The sequence below is a fragment of the Melampsora larici-populina genome, assembly GCF_000204055.1.
Source record: "Melampsora larici-populina 98AG31 unplaced genomic scaffold MELLAscaffold_43, whole genome shotgun sequence".
NCBI lineage: Eukaryota > Fungi > Basidiomycota > Pucciniomycetes > Pucciniales > Melampsoraceae > Melampsora > Melampsora laricis-populina.
In genome coordinates this window covers 103,688-125,277 of record NW_006768807.1, presented here as the reverse complement: position 1 = coordinate 125,277, position 21,590 = coordinate 103,688, and the positions used below count along the sequence as shown (strand labels likewise).

The 21,590-nt window shown below is 35.2% G+C and overlaps 2 protein-coding genes across 2 annotated transcripts; both read left to right on the top strand.

Moving 5' to 3' along the window:
* Window positions 1-716: 716 nt before the first annotated feature.
* MELLADRAFT_110279 (uncharacterized protein) lies at window positions 717-3,937 on the top strand (the record flags this gene model as incomplete). The annotated part of the gene is made up of 5 exons (XM_007414488.1): window positions 717-782; window positions 1,212-3,483; window positions 3,565-3,713; window positions 3,819-3,893; window positions 3,932-3,937. The coding sequence occupies 5 exons, from the start codon at window positions 717-719 to the stop codon at window positions 3,935-3,937; spliced, it is 2,568 nt and encodes an 855-aa protein (XP_007414550.1).
* Window positions 3,938-17,017: 13,080 nt separating this feature from the next.
* Window positions 17,018-20,359, top strand: MELLADRAFT_110278 (uncharacterized protein; the record flags this gene model as incomplete). Its single annotated transcript, XM_007414489.1, has 6 exons — window positions 17,018-17,141; window positions 17,206-17,567; window positions 17,714-17,789; window positions 17,856-19,670; window positions 19,915-20,149; window positions 20,239-20,359. 6 exons carry the CDS (start codon window positions 17,018-17,020, stop codon window positions 20,357-20,359), a joined length of 2,733 nt encoding a protein of 910 aa, XP_007414551.1.
* Between the last annotated feature and the right edge of the window lie 1,231 nt (window positions 20,360-21,590).

Genomic DNA, 21,590 nt, shown 5'->3' with positions numbered 1-21,590 from the left:
GATCATACTCTCCTCTTTCAGCCCAGGGCAATTCTTCACAGAAATTGGTTGAAGTAATGGATGATGGTCTTTCCTGTTTACCAAAACTGTTTTTTTCAGGAAGTTGGTTTGTACCACTGTTTCCAACAATAATCAAGACCATCAATGACTTGTTTTGTGAACCAATAGCTTAAGAGGACTGTGGATTGAAATTGCAAATATTATATGTTTTTCAAAGGTGAAAGATGATCAGATTTGATTCACAAAATCATTAATTCTCTCATCAATTCCATCATTTTTCTACATTTCTTCTATATTTATGAATTGGTTTTCTGCATTAAATTCAATTATCTTTCACCCTCACAAGAAAGATATTCTTTTGGGAAGTGTGAAGGGATCTGGCTGTTCTCATTGACCAAGGCATCCAACACAGTTCTTGGAAACAAACTTATAGAGATCTATTGTGGACTTTTCTGACCAAAAGAAATTCCATCCAGGCTGATCTGCTGAAAATCTCTATGATTATCAGGTCAAGAAAATCGACAATCTGGCTCAGTATTGATGAATTGTTTAATTCAAACACTCAAAAGGTTTTTTTATCTTGACTCATGAAAGGTTTTTGAAACAGATTATTTTCAAACCTCAAGAGTTCATGTGCATTGACCTTCATTAAAGTGAGGCAAATGTGCTTTTTGATTGTGTTACATTGCATACTTGTATGAATGTGAGGTATACACATGCAAATCTGGCTGCTCAATGGGGCCTTGAGTGTTTTAGACACGCGAGAAACCAAAGTACATCCTGTAAGTGTTGTTGGCCTTGACTGTTGGGTGTGCTTGAAGTCTTGTGATCCGCCGCTTCAGGCATTAAGAATGTGAGATTTGAAGGTTATAGAGGGAGGGATAATTTTTAAGACCAATATGAGGGTGGTGCATGGATTGCTGAGAGATCATAAGTGTAGAACTTAAGCCGTTAAGTGGGTTGGTGATGAAGTTAGTTTAAGGTAAGGTGATAAGTACCTTAAGTTAAGCTTTGAGTTGTGATTTGAATTGAATTGAATTGAATTGATGAATTGGATTGACAAAGTATTTTTCAAGTTTTTAAGTGAATTTTACTTTTGATTTTTGATTTTGATTGAGTTTTGATTTGGTGATTTGATATTCTCTGATTTGACTAAAGAGAAATAGTTTCAAACTTATCTGAGTTTTGATTAATCAATCAATCAATCCAAGATGTTAGTAGCTCAATCTTCAACTTCTTCATCAATTCCTGAATTCGTTCGATCGACTTCATCATCCAATAACAACAATAATACTAACAATAATAACAATACTAACAACAACCATTCTAATGCTAGGATTAACTCAACATATCACCACCAACAGCAACAACAACAACAACCATCACCACCAACTCATCAAACTCAATCATCATCATCATTAAAATCAAATCATCAGACATCAAAATACAATCATCAATCCGCGCACATTCCTCATTCTCACCCTTCCAATCTAGTCCATCCCTTCCCTCCCCCTCACCTCATGATCTCACCTCAACCCTATAGCTTTAATCCTCATTCACTCTCTCCTCAATTAGCCATCTTCAATCCCCTCATCTTTCATTCAAATCAACATCAACACCAACACCATCAATCTGATCAAATCTCACCTACCTTCTCTCGTCCTTCTTCTACTTCAACCTCTCGTAATTCTTCTCCTTCAGGTCATAGTGATTATCTATCTCATCAATCAAAGCATAAACTTCAATCTTATCCTCAACCACTCTACGCTCAAGCTCATTCTCATCGTGGTTCGAATTCTTCATTACCTTCTTCTCATCATTCGAGACCGAGCATCGGAACCGGAACCGGAACCGGAACAGGATCTAGTCTTGTGCAAAACAGTCGACCTTCTTCAATTCATATTCCTAGTCGAACTCGTACTGATAGTACTCAAAGTGATCGTACACCTGTCCTTACAAACTCTCATCATCGGATCAGACGTGATAGTTCAACGAAGCCGTCTAGTACCACTTCTTCACCACGCGCCAGTCCTGCTCTTCAACCCCACGATCCTTTTTCTCAAATCAATCAAAACCCAAGTTCTACTAAACCTAATTCGAATCATCCTTCAATGTCGAATCTCAATAGTTCTAGTTCTAATCCTCATCCTCCTCGTCCTAACGCCATGGTACGAAAACCTAGTCCGTTAGCACAAGGCACACGTTCACCAGCTCCGCCACCTGGAGCATCACCTGCAGCTGTACCTGCACCTTCTTCACCTGCTCTAGCCGAAAGTAAAGTAGATCTGGCGAGTGAAGAGAATAGTGAAGAAACGATCTCTGAACCTGATCAAGTACTTGATCCAAGCACTCCAAGCACAAGTGTGGATCGAATGAGTACGACCACATCAACCCCAACAGGATTTCCTAATCCTACTCTAAACGTTCCAAACACTGGATTCAAACCTAAACCTAAGCTAGGATTCAAATTAAGAAGAGCCTTGAGTATTGGAGCCTTACATGATGATATGATTCAATCCTCTATACCTGAATCAGGACCAGCCCAACTGACTTCTCTGAACCGATCTAACACATTACTTTCACCATCGGTCATCACCTCTTCCGATCCACTCGTCACATCTAAACCTCCCAAGAGTAATGGGACGAGTCGAAGGTTTGGACTTTTAAACAGTCGAGCAAATTCGTCAACCGATAATCTTTCGATCAGTTCAACCGTCAGTTCAGCAAGTGTGATGATAAGAAAACTAGGAAACTTGGGTAGAACAGCTAGAAGGAATAGTGTGATGGGATTAACGAAGATTTTTAAAGATAATAAGAAGGAGAATCTGACGAGTATGAATGAAGAGAGTAGAGAAGAAGAAGATGTCAAGAAGGGAAAGAAGACGAATGAAGGCATGAAAGTGGTTGTGAGCGAAGAAGAAAGTTTGGATGGATTGACCCCAGCTGCTGCTTTTATTCTTAAACAGAAACAAGAGTATGCTCAGAGAGAAGCAGCAGCAGCTAAGAGTCATCATCATAAACCTAATTCGGCAAATGGATCTTCTTCATCATCGTCAAAGAAGTTTGAAAAACCGATGGGTGTGGTCTTAGGTAATCAGAGCGAAGGTGGTAATGGGGTGGATCCAAACGAGTCTAGAAAGAAGATGATTGAAAAAGAAAAAGAAAAGTTAAAGAACAAATGGAAGTGGGGATCGAGTTTTGGACAAACGTCTCAATCAACTCAACAGACCAGTTCTAGTTCATCAGTTCTTCAAAATCCTTTACAAACCAATTCAGAAACAGATGAGAATGATGATGATGATGATGAAACGACGTTGAGAGGAAAAGAAGTCTTGAAGGAAGACGATCAGGATGGATCGGATGAAGCGATTAGAGAAGAAAGAGAATCGTATGATGTTGATGAGTATGATGCTGAATCTTTATTTGGAAATAGTGTGACTTTACCTATGAAAGAAGCTTTACCGAAAAAAGGAATTCTTAAAAGTAAGCATCACAAAAACTGATTAGAGAAGAGGTTTTTTGGATTTCATATTGAAGTTTTTGTGGTTTTTTCTTTTTCGGTAGGTGTTAATGGTGAATCAATGATCAATAGAAGAGCGACTTTTGCTCAAAACCTTTCAGTTCATTCGACTTGGCCTCCAGCTATCTATGATCGAAGAGGTGGACCAGCTACTTGTAATCGATTGACTCCTAGTTTAGCTCAACGGATTAAAGTAAACCATCTCATTCATTCATTCTTTCTTTCCAAAAGTTAATGATAACCTTGGTTTTGTTGATGTGATTTCTTTTTTTTTTTTTGGTTTTTTTGGGGGGTTTAGGAGGAATTGAATGCATTTAAAATGGACGAAATGGAAGTTCATCATTCTTCGAGAGTTCATACTCATTTCTTTGTGGTTTGTTTTTTTCTTGTCTCTTTTTCTCTTACCAATAGGTTTAAGTTTTGTGAAAACTGATGTGTTGATGGGGTTCTTTTTTTTGGGGGGGTGGAAATTGGATTGGTTGAAAACTTTTTAGTAATTATAAACCCTTTGATCAAAATTTGGAACCAAAAAAAAATTCATTCATTTATTCATAAACTAAAAAGAAACTTGATTTTCTTTTTTCTTTTTTTTTTCTTCGAATTTGATTGGATTTTTTTTATTTTATAAGTTGGTTTTTCATGTTTTTTTTTCTTTTCTATATTTTAGAACACTTGAAGAAAGAATGAATGAAAATTGACAAAAGAGAGAGAAAAAAAAATCATTTATTTATTTATTCAAGCTTACTGATTTTTATGACGTTCGTTTTCGTTTAAGAATAACGAAAAAGATCTCTTTCTTTCTGATTTGGGTTTCTTTCTTTCATTTTTGTCTTGATTTTTTTTTTCGGTTCTTTTTTTTTTGATCAACTCGATTCTGGAAACACTATTTCTCTATCTCTTTCTCTCTTCTTTCTTTTTTTCATCTCAAATTTGGCTCTTCTCTCTCTCTCTCTTTCTCTTAGTTTACACATTTTTTTTTCTTATGGACTTTTCTGGTTTAAGTTTTCTTTTTATCTTTCTCTTTGTTGATTTTTGTTTGATATACATCTTGTGATTTTTCATTATATATAGGTTTTATTTATTTATTTATTTTGGCTTTTTCTTTTCTGACTTTTTTTTTAGATTTTTTTCTTTTTTTGGTTTTTTTTTTTAGATTTTTTTTATTTATTGATATTTTTTTTATTTACATCAAAAAAAAAAATTAAACTTGATCATCTAAATTCCAACAAAAGAAAGTAACCTTCAAGAAAAAAAAACTTGATGGGAAATCAAATCTTTTTATGAAAAATGAATGAATGAATGTTTATTTTAACTTGGGAATTGAAATTGGTTTTTGTGTTTTAGATTAGAGTTATATATAAATACAACCAATAGATTTAAATGAAAGAAAATAAGATATTTTAGAAAAATGATCAGTTTGGATTTTTTTTTCTTTTTGACTTTTATTCTTTTTTGGGGAGTTTTGGTTTTTTTTTTGCTTTATTTTTTTTTTGGTTTTCTTTTTTTGTGGTTTGAATGTACATGATTTATTTTGAGATAATGAGAATGAGATTGAATTATGAGCTTATTGGTTGATGAAGAAAGAGAAGAAGAAAGAAAAAAGAGAAAGAGAAAGAAAAAGAAAAAGAGGAAGAAGAAAGAGACAGAGTCTTTAAAATGAAATAGATTTGATTACAGAAGTTTTGAAAATTGTTGATCACAAGTTATTTTGTTGAGCTAGGTACATAAGCCGCCTACCCAAGCCTGGTAGTGTTGAGTGATTTGAATTGGATTTGGGATTGGTGCCAAAACAAAGCCAGATTCAGAAAAAAAAAGTCAGAAGTGGCTGTGGACAATTACGGTACTCAAAGTTGAGTATAGTTGTATATGGTTTTTGGTATATAGTTTTCTCACGACTATATACAAGTATCTAAAACTATATTTTCGAGGGGTAGTTTTCCCTGCTTCCATGCCACGTGCTCCTGTATACCCAAACTTTTCATATCCAAATTCATACCATGCCCCCTCAATCATCTACAGTTCCAAACACATGCACCCATTCAACCAATCTTTGCAACGTGCTTCAAGAAACCCCATCAACACCTTTAAATTCCACTGATGCCGTCTGGAGTCTTGCTCATCCGCTAAGCAGTTCTGGTGCAACCCCCATTCAAATTGTATTGCCTTATCCTGCACACCATCCTTTCATTGCTTCTGGCTCACCCCTTGTCTTCATGTATCCCACAAGTCAACATCTTCCAGCAGGCACTGCAGCTTCTCTTCCTTCAGCAATAGTCATGCCATCTTCTATATCATCAAACACTGCTGCAACTGCACCTACAAACCCTGATGCAACGGAAGAACCTGTGGATAAGCTTAAGAAAGGACGTGGAATTCGAAAATCAAACAATCAACCTTCAGCTTCTTCAATGAGCAAAAGCAAGAAGAAAACACCAACTTCTACAAATGCCACAACCAATTCAAAGAAAACACCAACTTCTACAAATGCTACAACCAATTCGACCAGTGCTGAAGATGGGGCAACTCGGAAACAAATTTCATGGCAGAAAGAATTAAATTCAGAAGGGAAAACAATGTTGGACTTGATAGTAGAATGGAGTTGTTTAACTTGAGGTGATCAAGAGTTCTCAGGTGACAAGCAGTGGATGTGTATGGATAGCATCGATACAATCTCAACTAACTACAACAGATATTGGATGGGCCTTCCAGGAAAGAAAGAATGTTCAAGGAGATGTGCTCTGTATCTTGGTGCAAGAGGTTTTGAAACACCCAAATGGGATGGTGTGAAACAGAAGGTTATTGTTTTATTTATGTACTTTGTCTTCTGGTATCCAAGTTTCTGACTTTTTTTATCTTTGCCCTTTTACTATTTAGATCAACATTTTGGAAGCCAAATTCAAAGAAGCTGAAAGATGGTGTAAGTCAACTGGTGAAGGGGGGGGCGCTACAATCCAGCAGGGTGTTGAGATAGATATTGAGGCTCACTGAGCAAAGGGGACTTTGACCAAAGAGAAGGAGGAATAAATCAGGATGTTGGCTGCAAATACTACTAAAGGTAAGTTAGATCTCCTTTTCTTCCCAAATGGTGTATCTTTATAAAAGCTAGTTCTCAACAGTAAAACACTCAAGATCCTAAAAGGTATCTTGAGATGACGTCTACGCTGGATTGAACTGTAGTAGAGAAATGTGAACACTGAGGGCACAGGTTCTGGGGTTCTGGCGTTAGACTACAGCAATCCGCTAGTCAACGTCGAGAACAGGAACTAACCTGCGAGCTCAAAAGGAAATGAGAGCACACGTAAGATGAAGGTTAAAACAGACAACTAAAGTTGATTAAGATTGATTCTTTTCGACATTACTAACCTGAGGGCACAGGTCCTGGGGTTCTGGCGTTAGACTACAGCAATCCGCTAGTCAACGTCGAGAACAGGAACTAACCTAACACACCAAGAAGACAACACAAGAAAAGAAAAAGTTAAAGACAGAAAGACATCTCATCAAGAAGGAGAGAAGAAGTTCTACCTGCAAGCTCGAAAGGAAATGAGAGCACGCGTAAGATGAAGGTTAAAACAGACAACTAAAGTTGATTAAGATCTAAGTGATAAAAATAGAGATTATTAGTAAAATATGAGAAGAGAAAAAATTGATGATGAAAAATAAAGACAACTCACTGATTCTTTTCGGCATGAAAAGAATCAGTAAAAGAGGGAAAAGAAAATACAAAAGAGAACAGATAACCCCCAAAAGAATTCCTCCATTACCCCTTGATTCAATCTTCCAAATTGTTCACCCCTGTGTACATCTCATACTTGCCAACTCTAGCTCACTACATTTTCTAAATCCTCCACCACTTGCTCATTTCCTTTCTGGGAATATGATCTTTGACTACCTAATAAGATACTATCGTAACACACCCCCTCAAAGAGCATCAACCCAGAAACCTTAAACCCAAACTCTTCCTTAAATTTGAAAACTGCTCTTTAGGAAGTTGCTCTGTAAGTAAATCTGCCACCATCAAGTGAGTAGGACAGTGTCTGATAGTAAGATCTCCTTTCTTCACAACTTCACGTATCCAATGGTACTGAATTTCTATATGTTTAGTTCTAGCATGAAAGATTGATTTTGAAGTTGAATGTATTGCACCCAGATCGTCACTGTGTAAATTTGAACATGAATTAGATCAAGAGCGTCGGGCCTTGTCTGGGTGCGAGGGATCGGGGTTGTCCAAATTGGAGCTGGCTAAAGAAAAGACCGATATGATTACCAAACTTTGCACAGCTGGCCTTTCACTTCATGAGGCTCAAGAGATGGCTCAGGAGATCATTGATGGTCTTTAGTAATGTGAATAACTTCATTTTTGTTTCCCCTTGATGATGAATAAAGAAGTTTTCTATTAAATAGGCTGAAGAAAGTCTATTATGTTTGCAAGGCAATAGCTGATTTGTATATATCTCTCAATATATATCTATTGATTTGGTCAATAAAATTGTTAGTGACCATTTGATCACTTCAAATACAAATTTTTATCAGAAAGTATGGAAAGCTTTAGACTTTAACTGGTCATCAGTCTTCTTGTGTGATGTGACTCAGAATACTTACTCTTATAGTGAAATGAATCAAAATATTTGTTGTCTATGTTGCCCCAATTGTGTCAAAGAAATATTTGAATTTCACACTTAATTTTATGAGTCTTGCTACTCATCAGAGAGACTCATCAAAGGTGTGTTAGATGTTATAGCCAAAATAACTTCAAGTACATTTCACAATCAATCAAAAAATCAAACATTAAGCCAAACAATTACAATTCAATTTTGAGAGTTTTCATCTTAAACCACAAACAATTCCAAGATAACTAAGATAATTTGGAGAGATTTCATCTTAAACTACAAACAATTCCAAGTAAACTGAGATTGGTTTCTATGCTCTCGATAATGCCTAAACTGTTGCAGGAGCTCATTTCTTCTTTGATATGATGTGTTTCGATCCTCATAGAGTGGCTCATCAAAGTTGCGTTCATCATGATATTCTTGATGGGGTTCCACATCAATCAATGATTCTTTGGATTTGATTGAAAAGTTATGCAGGATACAGCATACCTTACTCCAGGTAACAGCACGTTGTGCTGAAGGTACGTCTTGGATAATGATTTGTAAGTTTTGCAATAATTAAAAACAAAGCTTAAGTTGGCTGTTACTGTGTTCACTGACAACTCGTTTCTCACTCAGAGCTTGGTTGAAATCACACCTGACTGCATCTAAGGTGTTAGTTCTCGGACTCTTGAATGTTGGAATGATATTCCGTGCACACGTATACCCAGAGTCCGCCAAAATGTATTTGTTTTTGCCAAAAATTTCGTCCGGATGCTGTGCAAGCTACACATACAAGATACAAGGCGAAAAATTCAACAAAAAATCCCCAGCTTTCAAAAAGAAAATTGCTCACTTGTGATGATGCAAAGATACGTTGGTTGTGTACACTGTCACACCACCCATGTAGATAATATATGATTCGACCATGATGATCTGGTACTAACATTGTATTGAGAGCATATGTATGCTTACGGGCCCAGAAATCTTCTGGATCTTTTGTTGGTGCAAATGCCAGCAGAATTAAGGTGCCGTCAATGAATCCTACACAGTCCTGAAAGAAAGACCAATTGCCAATATGCCTCTTGATACAATTTCTTTCTTCTTGATTTGGCCAATAGACATATTGATTTTCCAATTTCAAAACCTCTTCAAAAAAACAGTGCGTAAAGTTGTGTACGGACCCTTCTAAAGACACACAACTATAGTCAGTAACGTCTCAAGGACCAGGACTTCCAGTTACCAGTTACCGCCAATAAATCCAAACATCCGACCTATCATATAAGCACTACCCCCATTTCCACTTGAACCTAAACAACATAAGGTGACCAGTAACTGCCACTCAACAGGTGATTGATGTACAGAGGAGTTGCTATGGAAAATTAGATCATATTGGATTAGATTTGCTAAATGGTTGAAGTTCTTGCTCGACATCCGGGCCTGGTTAAAATGTATGGCGGAGATCACAACTAGACTTGAAGTACATGAGAGTAGAAGCAAATGGAACTCACATGGCAAAGAAAATTGTGTTTGGCTCCATTAAAGACTTTGCAAAACCTTAGTACTTGGAACGCTGTCAATCGGTTGTGAATCCTTGGTTTGACATATTGCAGGTGAGCGAGTAAATCAAGCGCTTGACCAATAGCCAAAGCTAAGTTGAAATTATGGTGATGATTTGCTTGCTGAGACTGGATAAAAGCCTCAAGTTCAGAGCCGGTGTGGTGATCAATTTATGGGATCAATCAAAAAATTCATTATTAGCAGTTTACCAGTTTACTTGAGAAGTTTAGCAGGGAAGGAAATTCGAAATAGAGGTTTTGAGATCAATTGAAGCTCTTATGGGCTTATGTATTGGTCATTGGGTCAAGATTACATGATTTTAATTCATATTACTTATTAAGATCATTAAGGTTCATTCACAAACTTATTACAAAAAGAAAGAAAAACATAAGAAAAAATCGAAAATATAGGTATACGGGCTTGGGAATGGTTTTTAGGGTAGTAATATTAGGTTTATGGGTTTAGTAAGGTTAGAATATGGAAGAATATCATTATATTATACTGTAACAATTTTAATCTTGAAGGTTGATAAGGAGAAACAGAAGTTATTAGGGAAAAGGTACTTTTTTGAAGTTGGTAAACAAGGGGTATACGTATAGTTTGGATATGTATTGGTGGTAATAGTTGAATTTAAGGTTGCCAAGAGGATTTTCCAGGATTTTTAAGGTTATAGAGGATGCTTTCATATTACATGAGCAAGAAAAGAGGAGTAGCAGCTGTGAAAAGTAGTGAAAATGGGTGAATTTTGTCAAAAATGAAGGTTTTCAGCTTGTTACATATGTCAAATGACGTCAGATTATGTTGGTAGATAGCTCATTCAACGAAGGAGAGTGGATTATGTAATTTACAAACTGTAAATCACTAGTAGCGGATTTGTATGAAAAGAATTACAGCCATTCCAATATTGCTTGTCGCACCTGTTTGAAAAAGAAAAAGTTTGTGAGCTGGAAACCTAAGTTTTAACCGGCTAAAACCTGGAATTTGGCTGTATTGCCTTGAATTACAGCCAAGTTTGAAGTTTTATTGAGTAAAAACAGGTAAAAACTTAGGTTCACTTTTTCTTTTTCAAAACGGAGCGACAAGCAATATCGGAATGGCTGTACAAGGTAAATAAGAAATTGGTGTGAGTCTCAAATTTACAGTCACAAGTCAACATGTAACACTAAAAACCTTAACTTCACAACTCAATAACTTACTCATCACTCATCAGAAAGAGGTCATATGGGTGTGATACATGATCAGTATCACAAGGGCTAAAAGATGCACTCTAGTAATCCAAAATTGGACCTCATCTGAAAAAATTTGTAATCTCAAAATTTGGTTTTCAGCTAGTTTACAAGGAAAAAATCACCTGTATTCATCATAGGAAGTGCTGTACATCATATTACTGTGTCATTGATCACTTTTGGCTGTGAAAATTACATCATTTATTGGTAACAAGATCATTACATTACATCATTATGGGGTTTTTAAGGATTTTTGGGTGGATTTGATTGGTTTTTGAGGCTGTTGACCATTGTAAAAGTTGGAGTACATTGTTATATATACTTTGAGATGATTTTGGTACTGTTTTTCCCCTTTTTTCTTTATCATTTATTCAGTTATCATTTTGTTTATCATCATAAACTTATTTTAGCAGTACCTGGTCACTTAAATATGCCATTTATTACAGCTATAAAGAGAAATTTACTTCAGTATTATAGTCAAAAAGACTTATTGGTAATAATATCACAAATACATTGCTTATTTTCTTTGGTTATCATCTGGGAATAACACTATAGCGGTGTTGATAGTAATAAAATTGTGCTGTTGAGACAAAATTTGTGTGATACATTTCTCTGGTGCTTTATCAGTACTCAATACAACAGTGTCCTTTCCTGATTGTGTTGTTTTAGAAGAGCAGTCTCAGACAACTTCTACTAGTCATTTTATTAGTAGATTATCCTCTTCCAGCTCTGTATAACCCTTGTTGAGTTATAAGTTCTACACCGGTTTGGACAAACTTGTCGAAAGCACCAACAACCGTGATCGCCGCAATGATGAAGGCTTCGTCAGAGTCATCCATTAGCATCAGAGTTGCATTAATGCTTAACAATTCAATGTGTAGACTGACGTATAAGCCAAGATAAGAGGGAGGATTTGTGGTAGATAAGAGCCCAGACAACACACAGGCACTTGCTTGGGCGAGCTCGAGATAGATTTGCTGCCGTTTGCTAACACAAGGCATGAAGACTTTGTCATGATATCTGTCATACCTTGGGTTCTCATCTTTTACGTTTTTGTGTAGTTTTTTCTTGACAAGTTATAACTGTCAAGGATTTCAGCTCAAACTCATTTGCTCTTTTCAAGAAAAGACTCATGTGGAAATTTGAGTACGAATGAGGAACAAATTAGGATGTATTGGTTGTTTTCAGTTGCTTTGGTTTGAGTTAGCTGGCATTTTTGTTTTGTTTGGGAATAGGTCTCCTGTGACCTGCAATTTTTCTACTGTTTAATTTTTGTCTGTGTGCTCTCAAATTTCTCATTTAACTAATGTTCTCTGTTACGCTCAATTTCTTTCCTCATCGGAAAGAAATTGTAAGTGTTTCACTAACTACATCAACTCATTGAATCACTACCTAACTCTTATACGCTTATATGTCTACTATTAGACTTTTTACCTCCTACTCACATTTCAGACGTTTACCCCCACATTTTTGTCCTGTTGCACTGTGCACAGAAAAAAAATTTTTCCAGTAGCTTGTTGAAGCTTGTGGCTTGTTGCCTATTACTTACACTGCACCTGTTACCCCAGGTGTCTGATTTCATTTCATTAGGCAACGCCAGTGACCTTCCAACAAACTTTGTGACTTCTCAGAAGTAGATAAGAGTATGTAACAGGGACTTGAAGCTACATACTTTTGGGAACCAAATATAATTTTTTTTCCCCGCCAATTTTTTTTTAAAAAACTATATACAAAAACTATATACATGTAACTAGGCAGCTTTGAGTACCATAAATACTGTGATGATACACTACAAAAATGAATAATTGGTTAGGATCCTTCTAGATAGATTGCAAAAATCATGCCTGCAAAAGATCTGACACTGAGCATTCATTCTGTGCAAGTTTGGAGTAAGCCCCTTGCTTGAGGTATCCTAATGGCCAAGGACTTTGTCAACTTTATGGGATCATAGAAGCCGTTGAGAACCTTGTGTCATCAAGACAAGACCTAAGCATCACCAGATAGAGCCCTTTGTTGGAAACCAAATCATGTCATAATCGTGTTTGGAAAGACTGATTTATGTTTTTATTTTGTGTGTCTGTTGCACTAAGACCTACAAAGTATTTTGTACAAGTTTACTCACCACCTTTTTTTAAAAACTTTAACCTAAGCACTAATTAAACAATCTTGCTTCTTGTAAGTTTATCAACTTTTCAAATTTCAGAACACTTTCTTCTTGTTCATTCTTCATTGAAATCACTCTATTTACACATCTATCTATAATCTCAATAATTCTCCATATCAAACTCATCTCTCTAAACATTGACTGATATATCTGTTGTGTGAATTGATAAGTACTTTGAGATTCCATTAATATTGAATGTTATGATACAGATATTGGTGTTGGATTACAAACTGGTATTGCATCCTCCAATGAAGGGTATTAATCCAGTGTTCCACATATCTGGATCGCATAAACAAACAACAGATACAATCCTCAAACAACAGAAAACCACACCCTAGCCAATTGTGGTTGAAGGAGAACATTAATGAGAGGTCAAAGATGTATTAGACTGCAAGATGAAAACACAACAAAATCAAATACTTCATCAGTTGAAAAGGATTTGAATATGATCACAAGGTTTGGGAACCTTATAGAGTTCATCTTGTGACCATCCAAGAACTCGTAGATGATTTTCATTCATGATTCCCTGACCATAAAAACCCAAAGAAAACTGAAGAAAAATGGAGAAAGCGAGGGAGTGTTTTTTCCCATAGGATTTTTTCCATGTTCCCCAGTAAAGATATGCAGAGCTGTGAAAAGGGAACTTGGGCATTTGTTCAGGGATAATGATATAAGCTATATCACAGCACCCATATCTCGCCAACAGGTGATACTCATACATATGTATGTCATGGAGTTCAGGGAGTACTACTGGATACTGCTGCAAGGCACTTGTACTTCTGTCCTTCAGCCTGCAATTTAATCACTACCATGCAGACACATTGATAGCTAGACTCCACCTGAACCCTGATCCTACAATATAAACATGGCAGACAGATGATGGGTTCTGAGCTTGATCCTGATCCTGATCGCATGAGTGGTGTGATAGATTTTTATAAGATCTTTTGAAGCTCTGATAGAATTTATGGTACAATGTACAGGACTGAGCTCTGGGATCATTTCTCAAACTCTTTAAAACTTTGTGGTATAAAGAGGAAATAGACTAAAGAAAGTAATGATCTGTAAGTATTATATCTGAAAAGCTTGAAGAATTGGTTAAAAGATATGTACTTTGAAGGTGAGTTCACTTGAGCAATTTCTGCACAGGAATCGAGTTTTGGAAAAGTTCAAAATGTCAAAATGGACCATATCACTACAGTAAATGATGAGTTTGAATTTTGTAGAATATGAACTTCTGATTAGAAATTTAGAAAAGTGAGCATATACACTGAGTCTGATCAACTAGAACTACCCAAAGCATCAGAAGATGATAGAAAGTTGTATCTATATCATAAGCTTTTGCAAACTAAAAAAAGGATCTGATGAGCTTGACACTTATACTGAGTCAACTTATGATGATTTTTTTTGATTAGCTTGAGGCTTGTATGATTTGATTGATATATGTGTAAGTCAGATAAATACTCATCCTAGACTTAGTTCTTAAAATCAATATGATTTAGAGAATTGGTGAAACTTATATTAGACTTTGAAGTTGAACTTGAAGCTGAAGACCAGATTGTGATGATTAAAAAGAACCATTGGACATCAAAATTTCAACTTCTTGATTTCAAAATGAATTGAAAGCCTCAAGCACTCATGATGGACAAAATAATGCTTTTTGACAAGTGAATCTGAAGATCACCTAATGAATGTCTTCTTTTTGCATTTTTTTTGTTGCCTGCTTTGAGGGGCTTTAGTACACGTATGGAATTATGCTTCTGATTTACATAGATTGGATTGGACATATAGAAAACTTTATTGAAAACATTCATTGAAATATTTTGAAAGATTTGGTGTATGTAGGCTCATGGTGAGCATGAAGTGGATTTTGTATGAAATTGATAGTCTGTTGAACCAAAGACTTAAAATAAAAGTGATCAACTCATTGGAATTCATTCATGCTTACCTTGTTAAGATCAGATTTCTATCCAACTCAAGTACTACTCTCGAGAAGTGATAGATATTGGATCCTTGAAGTTCACCACGCCTCTTATTTTTCGTTTTCTAATTTCCACCACCAATCTTTAACATGATTCAAATAACGTTTTATAAGATACAAGATAAATAGATAAGTTATCGATTTTTGTTTCTATTTTTATTTTTTTCATGAAATTTGTTACACACAAAAGAACTTATATAATGCTTCATAATCAATTCGGTAAACTTCAGAGCCACTTGCTCATGATCCGATCAAACCACTTCATTCCTCATTCAAAGGCTTCAATCGATTCCACTTACATATTTCCACCCGGATCTATCCTATCCAAAAAAAAAATGAAATCCAATCTTTTTGCCAAGCTTGATTGATAAGTTTGAAAGAAATGAGTATGTAAAAAGATGTGATTTGATAAAAGTATTATGATGTAAAATCTTGATTTGTCACATGTGATATACTCGGGATAAAAGTTGAAGTACAGTCGACTCTGATATAACCGATACCCAAAAAATTGTATCAGTTTTCACGGAGTATCGGTTTTGTCAGAGCCAACTTCACTGAAATTTTTAAAAAAATGGCCGAAAATTATCGGTTTTGCCGAGATTATCGGTTTTGCCGAGATTATCGGTTTTGACAGTGTATCGGTTATATCAGAGTTGACTGTATGTAGCGGAGAGAGAGAGAGACTTTATAGCTCTTAGATAGACAGAGGAGGTCTTGAAGAAAGGTGTGAATGTGATATCTAGAAGTTGTAGTGTGTAAGTACATTTTTCTCAGCCCAGTGTGAGCACTGAGTGTGTGTGAGTGAGAAGAATTACAATGTACATGAAATCTCTGAAAAATCCTTCTTTTTTTCTTCTTTTCTTTGCCACTTGATCAGTCTTGGCTTTGATTGGACGAACCTTCATAGTCTCCACACACTCACAGCTTTGAATCTGGATCATGAATCATGGATCATGAATCAAGATGGTTGGGGGGTTGTTTAGAGTTAGACCGGAGATCAGTTTTAAGTTTTGGGTAACTGGTTGCCACTTGAATCGAAACTTGAAACCTATGACTTGATTCAAGTAACTTTTTCATCACCAGCTCATTTCTTCACAACCCCGTTGTCAGTAAGTTTCACACTCATTCTCTTTGTTGTACGTACAAGATTACAAGAATTTGATTTGAAGGTGATTATTGTGAGATAGAATTAGTACTGATTTTAAAGAAAGAAAGAAAGACTAGTGAAAGATATTTGAATTGAATTGAGTTCTATAGATACATAGCATTTGATCTTCTTTGATTTTCTTGAATCGATTTATCGGATTAAAGTCTCGGAGAAGATATCATTTGATTTTGATTTTTGATTTGAACTCTTTGAGGTTCTTTGTCTTCTGTCCTTTTGTCTCTGTGTCTGTGTCTGTGTCTGTGTCTGTGTCTATTGGAAATATTGGTAATCAGCAAGTTTGATCGTTATTTCTGATCAAAACCCCAAAAACCAAAAAAGTCAAAGTCAAATTTTCAATTTGTTGTTTACTTCATCCTTTCGACTGACTGACTAAAACAAACTCATCGTCTTCTTAAACCTTCTTCTTGATTTGTTTACTTTTGGTTTTTTTTCTTCTTAATCATTTCAAATTGTACTACATACACCTTCTTAAAAACCTCTCTCTCACTTTTTTTTCCCAGCTCACAACTTTTTTTTTTTTTTGAAAGCCTCTCGTTTCAGAATTTGATTTTTTTTTTCATCTTCCTCTTTGACCAGGTGTTAAAGAATTCTGAAAAAAAAAATCTTCTCTCTGTGTGTGTGTTTGTGTGAAAAGATTTTTGTGTTTTTGTTTTTTTCAATTTTTTTTTCGTAAACCAAGTCAAAAAAAAAATCAAAAAAATTTCAAAAACTAAAAAAAAAGTTGATAGGTTATATAGTTATTTTTTACAAGTTTTTCAAGTATATATATAGGATACCATTTTTTTCGATTTGATTTTGGTTTTTTGATTTAGATGATGAAGATTGATGAAATGATTTCAAGTATTTTTAGTTTAGTTGATAATCAGAATCAGAATCAAGATCAAGATCGGTTAATGGTATCGATTTTGATTTCATTGGGTTTAATCTTTTTCAGTTTAGGTAAAGTAACCAATCAGTACTCTTGAAAGTATATCAACTAACTAAATGGTTTGATTTTGATTAGGATATCTTACCAATCCCACCGATCAAAGATTTCATGAATACCTTAATCAAATCTCATTAAACAATTTATCATCAAAATCTAACCCATCACTATCAAAACCATCATTCAAATCGAAATCAAAACTTTCATTCAAACTATCCACTCCAAATTACTTTAAATTCAACTTCTTATTCGGTACACTCATCTTCATTCAATCAACATCAAGTACTTCGAATTTTAAAACTTTCCTAGGCTGTTTTGGCTCTTGGTTCACACTAGATCTGATCCATAACTTGATCCAATTCAAACTTAATTATCTTTTTAAAATCAATGAATTCTGGAAAGCTTTGGAATTGGGGTTTTGTGCATTTAGGGATCTACTGGTGGGGTTGGTGGGGTTGGTTTATAGGAAGTTCACTTTGAATCAAATTAGTAAGTGGTTTTCAAAAGATTTTCCAAAGTTGAATGGAATGCAATGAATGCTGACTGTTTTTTTTTTGATTTTGGAATTTTGGAATGAATTTTTTAGATGAAGAAGAAGTGGAAGTTGATCAAATCTCATGGTGTTTCTACTGATTCGCCACAAGAAGTCAAGTTCAGTGATCGTAAGTGATCACCACTTCTTACTTCTTGATCAACACATTCTGATTGGGTTTTCTTGATTTCTTTAGCTTCGATACAAGAACTAGACTCTGGAGATGATGAAATCCGATTCAAAGATTATAAACTACGAAACTGCCATAATGATCAGAAAGAAGATACCGAATCAAAACAGGACCCATCGCATTGTGAACCGATGAGCCCAAATGATTCTCAAAGGATAAGATTGGATGAAACTACATTCCCAACTTTACCTATCCGTCATGATGATGATGTTGATGAATTAGGATTTCATAAAGTCTTACCAGTTTCATCTGAATCTAGGACAACCAAAGAAGAGGTTGAGATTATAGAGACGATCAGTACGAATTTGGTTATAGAAGATCATCATCAAGAACTTGGAAAACTTTCGATCGGCGGAATCGAAGATGGATTAACCGAATCTAATCCATTGATCATCGATCGAAATCCGAAACCCAAAAAATCGAAATCTAAATCGAAATCACCACATCAAGAAACCAAAGATCTAAGCAGCACTACTACCACTACTACTACTACCACCACCACTACCACAGAAAGAGTTAGTACAAGTATGGTGATGAAGAAGAGTGAAGAAGAAATCAAATTGAATTCAGAGTTGAAATCGATTCAATTTAAAAAGAATGAAGAAGATTTAAAAAAGATTCATTTCAAATCGTCACTAAAACATTTAAATGAGATCAAAGATTTAAAAGAATTCAAACGTTCCAACCTAAATGAAAAACTAAATCAATTTAAACTGATGCAAAACAATTTAATGATCAAATCGAAGAGTATTGAAAACGATTTGAAAGCCATCAAGTTTAAAGAAGATTGTGTAAAGTTTTCGTATCAAGAAGATTTCAAGCTGATCAAAACAGAAGAAATCAAGATGAAATTAGAATTAGAAAGAACTGAAGATGAGATTGATGAGATGAATTCAAGGTTTGAAGAAAAACAAATCGAATTGAAAAAACTAAAAGAAAGCTTGAATCAAAGAAAACTTAAAATGAAATTCAAAACAAACCAAACTAAACTTGAATTAGTGGCAGGAGGAGGAGTACCAGAATCAGATTTGTTGGATCATAAACCAAAAGTCATGAAGATTTATAGCAATCCGAACAGACCAAGATCTAATACCAATTCGACATTAAATCCGATTGAAGAAACCAAAACTCATCTTATACCTAACTTGAACCGATCGATTCATCAATTCAAACCATTCTTAGGATCTAATCAAGACACAACATCTAAGCTTTCGAACCCATCCACTTATCCAGACTTAATCCATCGACCTACAATGGACTTTATCCCTATCATTCAATCGATCCCTACCCCAAGTTTAAATCCATGGGAACCTAAACCTATAACCCATTCAGCAGACCCATGGACCGAAGAAATCCAAGAACACATCAAAGACAATTTCAGTAATTTACCTAATTTGGAAAGAAGTTTGGTGACCAGTACGAGTGCGAGTAGGAGTCAAAAAGCTAGTTCATTGGTGCCATTAAATAAACCTTGTTTGAAAAACTCGATGGATTTCAAGTTTGGTTATCATTCGAATCTGATGTCTTGTACTACTTCTAGTATTTCTCCATTCGGTCCTATCGGTTCTCATTCACATTCTCATTCACATTCTCAATCGAATTCAACAGCTTCTTCTCCCATTATTCATCATGGATTAAACCCATTACCTACCCAATTACTTATGTACCCCAGCCCTGCAGCTTCTGCTTCTTCTTGTTCGTTACCTTTGATGGATTTTGGGACTTGTCATTCGAAGGGATTGGGAATCGGATTGGAATCTGAAGTTTCGGAAGGGAAACCGGCTTCTAGGTTAGAAAGATTAAAGAAAGTGAAAAGGAAAAGTGAAGAAGATCGGATTGTGGAAGATTTAGTTAGGGATGTAGATTTAGATTTGGATCGAGATGGGGATCAGGATCGGGTTGAATCGATTTGGGATTCGAATTTGATGGGATCGATTGAAAGTTTAATACCTAATTTAATTCCAACTGGTAAGTGTGTGTGTTTTGTTTGTGAAAAGATGTTTTTGATTCAAGTTTTTTCAATATGAGAAAGATTGGGAAACTGATTTGATGGAAAATTGATTAGAAAAAAACAAATCTAGAAGTAATTCAATCGAAACTTATGAACCCAACCAAAGCCATCTAAACAAAACAAGAAGATCAGAACCGATCCCATCATCTTTACTTCCTAGCACAAGTACAAGTGATCAGAGGATGATAGATAGGAACCAGGGATTTGAACATACTCGATCGAGGTCTTCTAACCCGGGTTTGAGTTTGAATCCGTTTGCTAAAAGTTTTAAGTTGAAGGAAGAAAAGTTGTGGGTAGGAACGGGTTTGGGAGGGGTGGGGATGAGGAAGAGGGTGAGGTCGGAAGGGGGGATTGGACTGAGCTTGCGGTGGGAAATAGGCAATCTGCTGATCCGGTTGGTGATGGGGTTGGAATTGGAGCTGGAGCAGGAATTGGAATTGGAATTGGAATTGGAAAGTTTGGTGCGATTGGTAGTTCTAAAATTGATGAAAAGATTTGATGATGGGTTTGTTGGGATTTTTTTTTTTGCTCATACATATGCATATATAGATATATATTGAAATGTTAATGGATTTCTTTTTTCATTATATATATATACATATATGGTATTGAAAAAATCAATTTGTGCATGAAAAGGAAATCGGAATTGGAAGGAAATTGGTTACTTTTTTTTTTCTGTTTGTTTTTTTTTTGTTTTTTTTTTCTTCTTCTTTTTCTTGGTGTTTGTGTGTTTGTGTGTGTGTGTGTGTGTTTTTTTGCTTTTTTTTGTGTTTTTGTTTGCAAGTGTTTGAAAAAAACCCAAAAGTTTTTTTTTTCTTTTTTCTTTTTCATACATCAAATTTTATTTAACCAATACATAGAAAGATTTGATCATGAATTGAATAACTTACTTGAATACTTACTTTACATATACATAGATGATTAAATATACATAGATATAAAAACTTTGATGAGCTTTTCTTTTGGTTTCTTGAATGAGTTTTTTCTTGTAGTTTTTTTCTTCTTTATAACATTGAGTTTGGTTATGTTTTTGTAAGAAGGGTTTCTTTTTTTGGGGGGATTTTGGGATTTCTTTTCATTAGAATTTTGCAGAATTAGTGGGAGCAGTGAATTAGTGGGATTAGTGGGATTACATACAACATAGTAAGCAATGAAAATGTTTTTTTCAAGTGTGTGTGTGTGATGTACTGGGTTCTGCATACACTAAGACTAGGTGTAAGATTTAGTTGAGTAGTATATCTGTTTAAGAGAATCTTTTCAAGTTTCTCTTTGACTTTGAACTTCAAGTTTATGGTTTCTAAAAAAGATCCTTTGGAATGTGATTTATATAGTTATTTACTTCTATTGGTTTTGGGTTTTACTTATACTTTGAATGGTTTTTTGTTCTTCCAGAACGGATTGACTGCCCTAGAAATGAGATCCTTCGTGTTGTAGGTTGTCATTTAATCTTGATTGATATTTTTGACAATTTGAGCAACTGCAGATCCAATGCAAAATCATTTTGTCTTTGAGCTTCAAGTTTATGGTTTCTGAAAAGATCATTTCGAATGTAATTTGTACATACTATTGTTTTGTTTTGTACTTACACTTTTATTGAACATTGTCTTATCTTTGTGAAGGGGATTGACTGCCTTGTAATGAGACCCTTGGTGGTGTAAGTTGTCATCTAAGTCTAATTCCAACTGGTATTTTTGAGAATCTGAGCAACTGCAGATCCAATGCACAATCAT